At 45.4% G+C, this 11,131-nt stretch overlaps 1 protein-coding gene across 1 annotated transcript in view; it reads left to right on the top strand.

Moving 5' to 3' along the window:
* Positions 1-23: 23 nt before the first annotated feature.
* Positions 24-11,131, top strand: part of Eip93F (Ecdysone-induced protein 93F) — a 47,866-nt gene continuing 36,758 nt past the window's right edge. The window contains exon 1 of the mRNA XM_018542202.1: positions 24-1,023. Coding sequence (XP_018397704.1) covers positions 930-1,023 — 94 coding nt within the window. The 5' untranslated portion in view covers positions 24-929. The remainder of the gene's footprint in view (positions 1,024-11,131) is intronic.

Below are 11,131 nucleotides of genomic sequence, written 5' to 3'. Positions count from 1 at the left end.
GGCGGGAGGGAGGGAGGGCGGTAGGGTGGCAGAGGGATAGAGAGATAAAAAGAAAGGGGGAGAGAAGGAGGGGAGGGTGAGTCAGGACGCGCCGCCGGCGACAGACTGCACTCTCTCGTGGCGCTCAGAGCGCAAGCGTGCACGTGTGTTGTGCGTTCTGTGCCCTAACCCTGTCCCGCTACCTGGGAGGAGTAGCGTGGTCGTCATCCCTCCGCGGCTACATCCCCACCGTGCCGCCGTTGCCGCCGTTGCCGCCACCGCCAACGACACCGACGCCGACGCCGCCGTCGGCTCGCCATCCCTTCCGACGCGCGTGGAGGAGCGCCGCGTCGCACCACGGCCGACGAAACGACGGCGACGACGACGACGACGACGACAACGACGACGACGACGACGACAGGACCCCCATTGCCGTTACCACTACTACCGCTGCTACCACCACATCGGCGGTCCACGACGATAGTAACTTTGGTCGTCGACAGTAACTTTACTGCCGACGCGTTACATCACGCGTGACGTTGCACGTTAGCGCGCGGCGACGTATACACACGCGCGTTTCCCTTTTCCCTCACGCACGCCTCACGCTCACGGCGCGCGCTGAAACACAGACAGAGAAACGTTGGCGGAAGGGGAGCGGAGAGAGGGGTTCACCAGGGTGGGAGCAACCAGGAAGGGTGGAAGGAGGAAATCGGAAAGAGACACGGAAGGGAAACTAGAGTCGTAGGGGCGGAAGGGGTAGAGGGGTGAGCAAGAAAGAGGAGGAGGTACGGGAGGACGACGACGAGGGCGACAACGGCGACGACGACGACGACGACGACGACGACGACGGAGGAGCGCCGGCGGTGGAGGGGGTGGACATCCACGCGGGAACACGAGGCAGGCGCACCCGGCCGGCACGCGCACACACATCCTAAGATGTGATTTCAAAAATGGCGGATTGCCCCTATGCCCGCTGCATACAGGAACGCAGACACATCCGACGGGAGCTGCTGCGATGGACAAAGAATATGGTCTTCGTAGTCGGTGAGTAAAGAATCGAATCGTTCCTTCTGCTGGAGGAACAAGTTGCATTCGTACTTACGTAAGTGTATATATATCGGCTCATATTTTATATCGGCATGTGCATATGCATGCGACGCGTGAAAAAGGTATTTTCGCGCGGAGATACACGCCGTACACCGTAGGGTGTACCGCAAACAACTGAACTCGCGTGCGCGCTCATCTCGCGTACAAGAGGAGTGTCATCAGCGTGCTTGTTGCGTTGGCGCGCGTGCACGTGTATGTGTGCCAATAGTGTTCCATGTGTGTGTGTGTGTGTGTGTTTGCCGAAGTATGTACGTGTGCGCGTCTGCATGTACATGCATACGTTCGCCTACGTTCCGCGTGGCGTGTTTCTATGTGTGTCGTGGATATATATAGCGTAGAAACAGAATCTCTGTCAGTGTGCGAACGTGAAGAACGAGCGAGAGAAGTCGGGAGAGGAAGAGAGATGCGGTGAGAAAGAGAGAATAGGGAGGAAAAGAGAGATAAAGAGAAAGAGAGAGAGAGAGAGAGAGAGAGAGGGAAAGAGAAAACACGCTGGTGGTTGAGACCTGTTGCGAACCGAAACGCCGAATCCTGGCTGACTATGTGCCAGGCGTGACTCCTACTCGCGCCTGCACGTTCAACAGGGTGGTACCACGCTGCCGGAAAATCCGATAATATTCTGTGAGTAGTTGCGGTTTGAAGTTTTCGTGAGTGTGTCTGTTGAGAAAAGGTCTTTCTCTTAATTATCTATTGCGATGTAACGATCGTGCAATTAACCGCGATTTTAAAATCATTGGAGTATTTTTGTCATGTTTTATAAATCGAATTATCACAGATATAGTCTTTCCTATATTAAATTAACTGTATATAATGTGTAATACAATTTAGTACTCGATGGCTATAGTAACTACCTATAATCGTGAATAGATTCTTACGAATATGTAATTATTCTCTTTTCCGAGACTGAGTAATCGATAATCGGTCTATATAAAGATTGAACCAACACGTTCGGAAGGCAATCGTTATATGACTGTCTGATTCATCAATACCTGAACGAAGAACGAACTTGGCGATAGAAAAACAATAGGTTAGATGTGTTCAATGTCAAAGATTACGAATTTATAAAAAAAAAAAAGAAAAGAAAACACATAAATCGTGTTCTAGTGTGAGAATTAGATCATCCATCGAAATTTGAAATTGGAAAAGGAGATTGGCGCCGGCGTCTCCGTTATCGCTACGAGAAGAATTAGGCGCCGCGCGTGCAATTTCCCGTACAGGGAAGGGTGGCGAAATCAGGCTCGCGAGACAGGCTCTACGACCTCCTCCTCCTCCTCAGTCCACCCTTCCACATCGGCGACGTTTACCCCTCGTTCGGCGTCGCCGAGGGGTAGCAGGCGGGCATCGTCAGACGCGCAGAGAATACTGCACAAGCTGCGTGCCTTGACCACAGACAACCGAGCGATCCCGGCCGCCGCCCGAAACCTTCTTTTCTTCTTCTTACGACTATCCGTCCTCCTTTCCCACCTGCTCCCTTTTTCACCTCTCCTCCCCCCGTCTCCGTCCCCTCCACCAGCCCTCTTCCATCCCGACTTCCCCTTCTTTGCGCCTTTCGGTTAGTCCGTCAAGGGGCGAGCTCCGGCGTACTCGCGGAAGGCACGTTTCCGCACGCGTCGGTGTTGCGTGCACTCGCCGTTACGCTTCTTCCTCCACTTTTGTGACCTCTCCCGTTTCGCACCCTCCGTCTCTTTGGCCCCGATTCCCCTCCCTCTCTGCCCGCTGCGTGCCCTCCACCGTCATCGTCCGCCGCCACCTCTCGTTCGCGTCGCTCTCCTCATTTCGGAACGCAGCTGCCACTGGTGGTCGAGAAATTTTCGCGAATCCTTCCTCGCGAAAGACACCCTCCCTTCCGCTCTCGCCATTCTTTCCGCCCCTACCTTCTACTCCTTCCTTACTTCTGTCGTGTCTGTCGTCTTCGTCTTTCGTAGCGAAGAGATTCTAAAAAGGGAGGCCGACAGCAGTAGTTTGATGGAAAGTACGTGGTGAGGGTGCAGAAGCGACACGAGTTGCATGTGTGCGTCGCGCTCCTCTGCCTCTCCTCTCGAGATTTGCACGATCTTGGAAGATCGACCATCAGTACGCGCTCGAAAAAAAGTGACAGAGGGTGGAACCGACTTTCAAAATCTCGGTAGTGTTTCGATTAGTACACGCGCGAGTGTATATGTGCATTGCATTTGCAGTTAACGGCTACTGTGCGACGTGTCACAGCGGAGGATGAAACGAAAGTGTTCGAGTGTGTGAACGGTCGTCATCGAAGTAGACGCCGGTAGGCGCATAGAAAAAGGTGTCAGTCGGTTCAGTGAGAGTGAATTCTACAGGCGCGGTGTCTTCGTCCCGAAAGGGGTCGTCACACAATTTACGCGGGGCAGCTTCCAAAGTTTAAGGAACTGTTGCTCCGGCAGGAGTTCTCGCCCTTCAAAGGAGTTACAGTTACACCTGTTACGCGCGCGTCGGCTCACCGGCCGGTGATCGGTGCTCGGAAGTTTCGATATATCGCGAGTGCCGAGCGAAGCGCGGCGAGAGACGCGCGGTAATCGTCACGCACAGCGTAATCCCCGTCGTCGGCCTGCACGCACGTATAATCGCGCGATATTCATCGCCGGGGGAGGGGGGAGGGGGCTGCCGACGAGAGGACATGGAATTGGACGTAATGAAGCCTCTTCCCCCGCGCCGCCGTCCCGCCTTTCGTGATACCGAGGAGCTGAGGGCCAACGGGGAGTCGCGATCTCGCGAGGGCACCGCGCGCCGCGAGTGCCGGCAGTAACGATGTCTGAATTGAGTTATCGCACCGTCACGACGTGGACGCCGTACGACTGCACGACAGAGGCGGATTCGGCAGACGTGAAAACGCGGAAGTGGATCGACGTAGTATAGGTATAAAAGTGCCTTCCCCGTTGTGGGGAAGAGGCAGTTGCGAGGCAACGGCGTGACGTGTGTGGCACGTGCGCGATTAGACGCGACGGAGGCCACTGCTTTAGAGACACGCTCTTACGATTTTTCAATCTTTATTAGTAGTAGGTAAGAGATGAAATCAGTCGCTCCCTCTTTAGAAAAAATGTCCTCGACCGATATTCATAGTCGGTTTTGATTTCAGAATCGTCATAAATAATGCTCTAAAGATGCTAATACGGCTCTCTGATTGGTGTATGATATCTTGGGACTGTACTTAACGCATAATTTTTAAATATAAGAATCGACTGCGGATATCCTCCCCCTCTTCCGGCCATAGTTCTGTTCCCTTTGATTAGACAATATTAAATTGTAAAGACTTGTCCCCACATTCAAGTCGATCCTGTTATTATGGTCCCTTTCTTCTCTCTTTTTCCTTCTTTTACAAAGGAGAAATTGCTAGTGTGCTGCTCAACACGATCTGCTTCAATGAGGACGAGTCTTTATAATTTTCATAAAGCCTAATTGAAGAAAGCAGAGCTATGATGTTTTTTTTTCTTCTAAATAGAGAGCGATAATTTCAGCTCATATCACTGGTAGAGATTCAAGATCGTATAAGACATTATTATCCTAACGTCTTTATAAAGAGCAGAGTATAGAGTGTAGCCTTAGAGAATGCAGCTAGAAAGAGAATTTTGCGTATCAGTGATAATCGCAAGTGAGAAGCTGTCAAAGTATATGTAAGAAGTAAACGATGTATAAAGAGTTTTATCAAGCAACCCCCTAAGAACAAATGTCACTTTTGAGTCGTTAAAATGATCGTGTTAATTTCTTTGATGTTAAGAAAAGCGAAGGCCCATCTATTCAGCACACTTGCCTTTTATTCATGCAAAGCATGGATTATGCGAGCATGCGCTCCACTATTACACACATATCCGGTAATATTTCATTGTCTAGTAGAAGATTTATAGAGAATATATAGCTTTGTGAATGATGTAATATTAATAGTTCTTTAGAGAGCTGAGAATGTATAAGGCGACCACTAAAGCGTGACATCCATCTCTATAATAAAACTTGGACCGATCAAGCAGATAAAGTTGTACAGCGTCATTTCCGATTAGCTCGATTACTTCCCATAATTCGTGCTGGACAGGTATTATAAACAAAAATCGAATGCAAACTTTGGGAGACAATATATTTTTGACGTGTGTATCGTTTAGTCGCATCCGTTCCCTTTTCCAAAAAGGCTCGGCACAAGCAGGGCAAGGCAACGCAACGCAATGCAAGGCAAGGCAAGGCGCGAGGAAGGGGGTGGCGGATGGGCGCAGTTACTGCTGATCGTTAAAAGGCGCATAAAAAAGAGAGAGGAGAAGGCGCTGGGTAGATGAGGGTGGGTGGCGGGAGGTCAGAGGAAGCGACGCGAGAAGTAACAATAAAAATTCGTCGGCGTTCGTGTTTCGTCGCCGTGGTAGGTACGGAGGGACGTAAGGAGAGCGAAGTGAGGAGTACGGACGGGGGTTAAACCGAAGCGAGAGAGAAAGCGAGAGAGAGAGAGAGAAAGAGGGAAAGGGGTGAGAAGGGGTGGTTGGGTAGTCGGTGGAGCAGGGTGCGTAATGAAACGATATTGAGTAGCTGTGGTAGGGAGGGTCGCTGCAAGAGGGTGGGGGTCGTCTTCAGCCCTCTCCGTCGATTGACCTCGCTTCGACGAGACGATGGTGGGAGCAAGCCAGGGGCGGAAGTTGGTAGGGCACGGTGGGGGACCAAGCGCCGCGAGCTGCTTGGGAGTCGTAGGAGGAAGGGGGTCCGTTAAATTGACGAAAATGACACATCTTCTCTCCGTCCGTTTCCCTCCCGTCTCACCCCGCTTACCCCGTTACCTCGCTTTTTTCCTCTATTTTGGCGACCGATGCGACGGCGACGGAAACTTCAAGGAACTTCAAAGCGACATTAGCACTCGAAGGGAAAGCGGATAGAAATAAATCGCAATACGCAGTAAAACGAATTGCGCTGTGTGCGTAATCCGGAAGGTCTTACGATACTATCGATAGGAGAAAGAAATAAAGATCGCCGTAACGTTTAATTAAACTTTTAGTGTCGTACGCTTCCGCCATTTAGCTAAAATTTTTTATCATTCGGTAAACGATATATTTTTTCAAAAATCGTTGCATCGAGGCTATTTTAAAAAAATCAAGATTAAATTGTAATGCTATTGAAGTAACTGTAAAGCAATATTAATCTGATCTTAATGTAATTTTTATAAAAAGTAATTAATTCACTTCATTTATTATTTTTGTAGTCGTGGTGAAAATAAAGAAAATAACGATATATCAACATTTCTGTTATGATAGTACAAATTAAACATTAAATCGTTCATTTATATGCTAAACGGTACATAAATTAATCAAGACTAAATTTTTACGGACTAAAACATATGCCTTAATATCATTAATTTTCACCTAAATAATAACAAAAAAAATTCATGAAACGTCTCAAACTTAATTTCCAATTAGATATACTTTTTAGCTATAAAACTTACAAAGTGAAATCATAGGATGAAATATCGCGATTTCTAGTAAAAACCAAACAGACAAGCAGTCAAAAATTCACATTTGACGATCAAGACACAATCCATAATTATGATTCCTGAAAAATATTGTCACAATTTTGTAAAATTTATAGTGCATTGCCTGTTTTAAATCTGTTTTGTAGTTTTAAAAGCTGTTTTTTTTTGTGTGTGGCTTGGTTTCAACCACTTTTTATATAAATCTCGCATATACATATAATATTAATCTTACCGGACTCGTCGCGGCAATTAAATCGTTCCGCTTTGGAACTTCGCGCTTGCATAACCGATTGCCTCAGCGCGGCGCGACGAAAGAAAAGTTTCTCAATGGTCGACTATGTATCAATGTGCGAAAGGCCATTTTAAATAATAATCGCCCGGACAGGCGAATGTTTCGAAACTGCTCAAAATAGGTCAACGTCCGATACAATCGGATAACAAGGTATTAAGTGATTACGTAGACCCTGGGGATAATTAGTGCGGCCGGCTAGCTCGTTAACGAACAACGTTAGCATTTGGTATAGTCGTGGAATGGCAAAGCTGGTGCGAATAAAGTATAGATAAACCGGCTATCCTAACGGAGAGTATACGTTCGGAGAAGATCCCGTCCAAGTATCCTAACTGATTAAAACGGTATGTCAGGGACGATAAGCCGCGCTCCGATGAATCCATGTCGTACGTTTATTTGACATTCATGGGCACGCAACCGATCTCCCATCGTGTTAGACGACGTCTCGTAACTCCAGTTCATAAATCAGTTACTTCGTTTCCCCGTGCCTCATTCGCCGTTCATCCGAATGCGCCGCCGAGAAGCCCGCAATACGATAAAGCAATTTACAACTACTCCTGTGTTCTTCGTCCCTTCCTTCTCCCCCTACCCTCGTCCGCGCCGCGCGAGAAGTTTCTCTTGTCGTGCTGGAAGTTAGATGCTAATTTCGCGTAATTAACGCCCCTGGCTTTTAAATTATTTACGAGATAAATAATTTCGAGAGACTAAATTTGCTATATCGTTGGATTATCAGCTGTAACTGCTACCGGTTGAAGCTCGGGACACTCGCGCCATTTCGTCGATCAGTGAAAATTGCAACTACTGTAAATGTCAAAACGCAATTTACATCGAAATTAATATTTTATCAACTCAAAATCTATATTTTTCGATCATCGCGATTCTTCCAGCATTAAATTTTTTAAGAATCGAAGAATTGTTGTGTGTGTATAGGATATATTTTCTAATTATAACTTTTAGGCGATAATATTATAAAATTAAATATATCTTTTTGAGTGAGTTGATGTAACACTGGGGTTTCCAAGGTTTGTGAATTAGATACAAAAATATACGAAGACACTGTTTCTAGAGGACAATTGTCGATGCTGAAATATTTCCATCACAGATTTGGTTTCTGAGATGTAAGAGAAGACATTTTTTTTCTAATATAATAAAATTTTTGCGATTAGAAAACAAGTTGAAAGTGTTGTAAGAGAGAAAGAGCGTTTAATATTTATTTTTTATATGACTGAATTGGTTATTAAAGTCTAGTAGTTTTTATTCCGATAACTCGATAAGTTTCTCAATTATCATCAAAACTTGATAAAAACATCTGACTTTGCTTGTCACTTGCCAAATTATTCGAAAAGGAATGTTGTCTCTTAAAGGTGGCATGTTACTTCTTAAAGATTCAACCTAATGAAATTTTTTGGCAACAGATTCGAACTCTGTCTCTCAAAATACCCGAAGGAAAATTGTTTCCTTTTTTTCCATTAAAAATGATTAAAAATTTGTCAACTAATATAAACAGATTAATTTTATACACCATCTACATAAAGAATATCAAAAAGTCTAAAGAACGATAGAACAAGAATAGCGAGAAGTGGATATCCAGCGAGAGATAAAATATCAATTTTTACGATACTCTTTAAAAGCACAATACGGTACCGTAAATCCCTCCCGTGCCCTCTCACTTTTTCCCCCCTTCATTTCATTTCACACCTGTCGGATAATAATAATAGGATAAAATGATTACAGTTCTTCGGGGGTTAATTCATTTCGAATGACGAGATGCTTTCCATATATACACGCTCGCCGTCACGATCCGCGAGCGGGCCGTTAGAATATCATTCGCACATATACGCGGTGGGTGAAGCGAAGCGGAGTTGAAAACACGAGGGCTAATCCGGTGACGGATGGCGGCGGTGATCTGTTGCGTTTTAATCGTCCCTCGTGCGTACGCCGCAAAATTTCATCCGGCGCGCGCGAGGCTTCGCTTTATCACGCCGACCGAAACGCCGATATTCAACCGCTGCTGCCGCTGGTAGAGAGCTTCACTCGTCTTCTTCGCTCGTATGCGCGCCTCTACGTACACGCGGAACGTGCGTGTGTGCGTGTACGCGCGTGTACGTTGAAAAAGCGACATTGTGAGACCGGCGCAGTCTCTCTCTCCGTCCCTTTCTCTCGTCGCTTTTCACTTTGGCTCACGTGCACTCGTCGGCAATAGCATCTCTCTTCGCACCATTCGCTAACTGTTGCATTCTACGTGCATATGAAGCTTATCTCTCTCTCTCTCTCTCTCTCGCTCACTTTTATCCTCTCTCTTGACTTATCCGCTCCTTTCTGTTTATCGTCCCGCTCTTCTTACATCTCGTCTCTTCTGGTTGACCGTTTCAACATTTTCGTTAGCTATTACCCTAAGTAGCTTTGTGTCATACAAGATGTGTAACGTATACTGCACAAGTGATACGAGTTTTTTAATCCATTCGAAGTACAAGTTTCTCTGTACAAGTATATTTGATTTACAAAGTATTTTCTCGACAAGTTATAAACAAATTAGAGTAGTATTTATTATAACGCATCGAGTCGCTGTTTACATTCAATCAGCACTGTAATTAAACATTTAATTTTAAACTTAAACAAAATTAATTTAGTACACATTTTTATAAATAAATAAAATACTTTTGATCTCACACACAACTCCAATCTCAGAGTAGTCTTGTTTGTTTTGGAGCGCTATATGATTTCATTCTGCGTGTTATTTGTGGGACAAATTCAGAGTGACGGATCTAGAAAGGTTCTCGAGTGTGTTCCTGTACGGTTATCTTATCGGGTGCAGTTACGGATATGGCGATTATGACTGCGAAAGAAAATAGACGAATTTCGAAGGAAATGTAGAATAATCTCGCTTTCCTTCCGTCGGTGTTCGTCACACGATTCCGGTTCATCACTGTCGCTTCTTTGTCACTGACGAATCTACCGTGGCCCGTACGATAATATTTCGCGACGCGACTCTTCTCGCGGTTGTAACACTAGACAGCGTAGAGCGATAAATGGGTCACCAGACAACGACTCTACCTCGTTTGGTGTCCGATTACCGCTTAGGCAGACGCGACTACGACGACGAAAGTCTTGTTAGGCGTGCACGACGTGGATAAAAAAAAATTAGAGGGTCTCATTCTCGAACCCCGCGATGTGAAAAAAGTTGCTAATTAATCAAATCTATATTTGCTGATTAAACGTTTCAGTTTCACGTGAATATTATCACTGCGTATTTCCGTGCGTCGCGATATTAACTTGAGCTAAATTGATTCGAGAATGTACCGTGATTATCGGATTGCGGGTCTGATACTATCGCAGTAGGTATATGTCAGGTACGTCAGGTACGTGTCTCCTCGACCGGCTTCAAAGAGGTTGCGATCGTCTGTGAATGTCGCGCCGGAGGTATCTCCCCCTGGAAATTTTCATACGCGCTTGTTGCAAAGAATGGGAGCGGCCATTGTTGCAAAATGATTGCTAGTTACGAGCTGTAGAATAATGAACGGTCGTAATTCCGAACAGTAATAATACTAAAACTGAGATATCCCGTAAATGTTCACGTAGTGAATTGACTCGGTCTAAACCATCTAAATTAACATCATGACTATTACTTTCAATGAAATTCTTTCTTTTTAAGAAGGGAAAAAGAGATTTTTGTCGATCAATAAATAGAAGTTTAAAAAATATAATATTTTCTCCATCTAAAAAAATACTTGAGAGATTAGAAAGATTTAGAAAAATATCTCAGACTCTCTCTTTTTCTCGCGCTTTTTCGTGTTGCGTACAAAATCAAAGTTTCCGATAACTTCAGTTTCAGCTGTTCTTAACGGCCAATGAGAACATAGAATTAGTTTAGAAAAATTTTTTGAAGTTCTTTGAAGTCACATACATATGTTGTGACTTTAAAAAAGTATTTCTAAACTAAGTCGATCTCGTCGTTCTCATCGACTGTTAAGGATAACTGGAATTACCAGATAACCTTTAATCTCGTACGCAACATATATGTATATACAATGAGAAAATGTAAATAACACGCGAAAATAGCTAGAGTAAAGGATTGAAAAAGCTTTTTGAAGGTATCTCTTTACGATTATATTGTCGCTTCTTGATGATCGTTAAAAAATAATTAGCTAGCTCCGTCCATCCGATCCTACTCCGTTATGCACGGATGCGTGCACACACGTTTACAGTGTGTGTCGTCGAAGAAAAGGAAGCGGCCCCTCGGTGCATTGGCTGCTTCACGGCCGTTAGTAAGCCAGGATTCTGAATGAGTGAGAGAGAGAGAGAGAGAG

The sequence above is a fragment of the Cyphomyrmex costatus genome, unplaced genomic scaffold (genome assembly GCF_001594065.2).
Source record: "Cyphomyrmex costatus isolate MS0001 unplaced genomic scaffold, Ccosl1.0 scaffold309, whole genome shotgun sequence".
Taxonomy (NCBI): Eukaryota; Metazoa; Arthropoda; class Insecta; order Hymenoptera; family Formicidae; genus Cyphomyrmex; species Cyphomyrmex costatus.
This window is presented reverse-complemented; position numbering and strand designations above follow the sequence as displayed.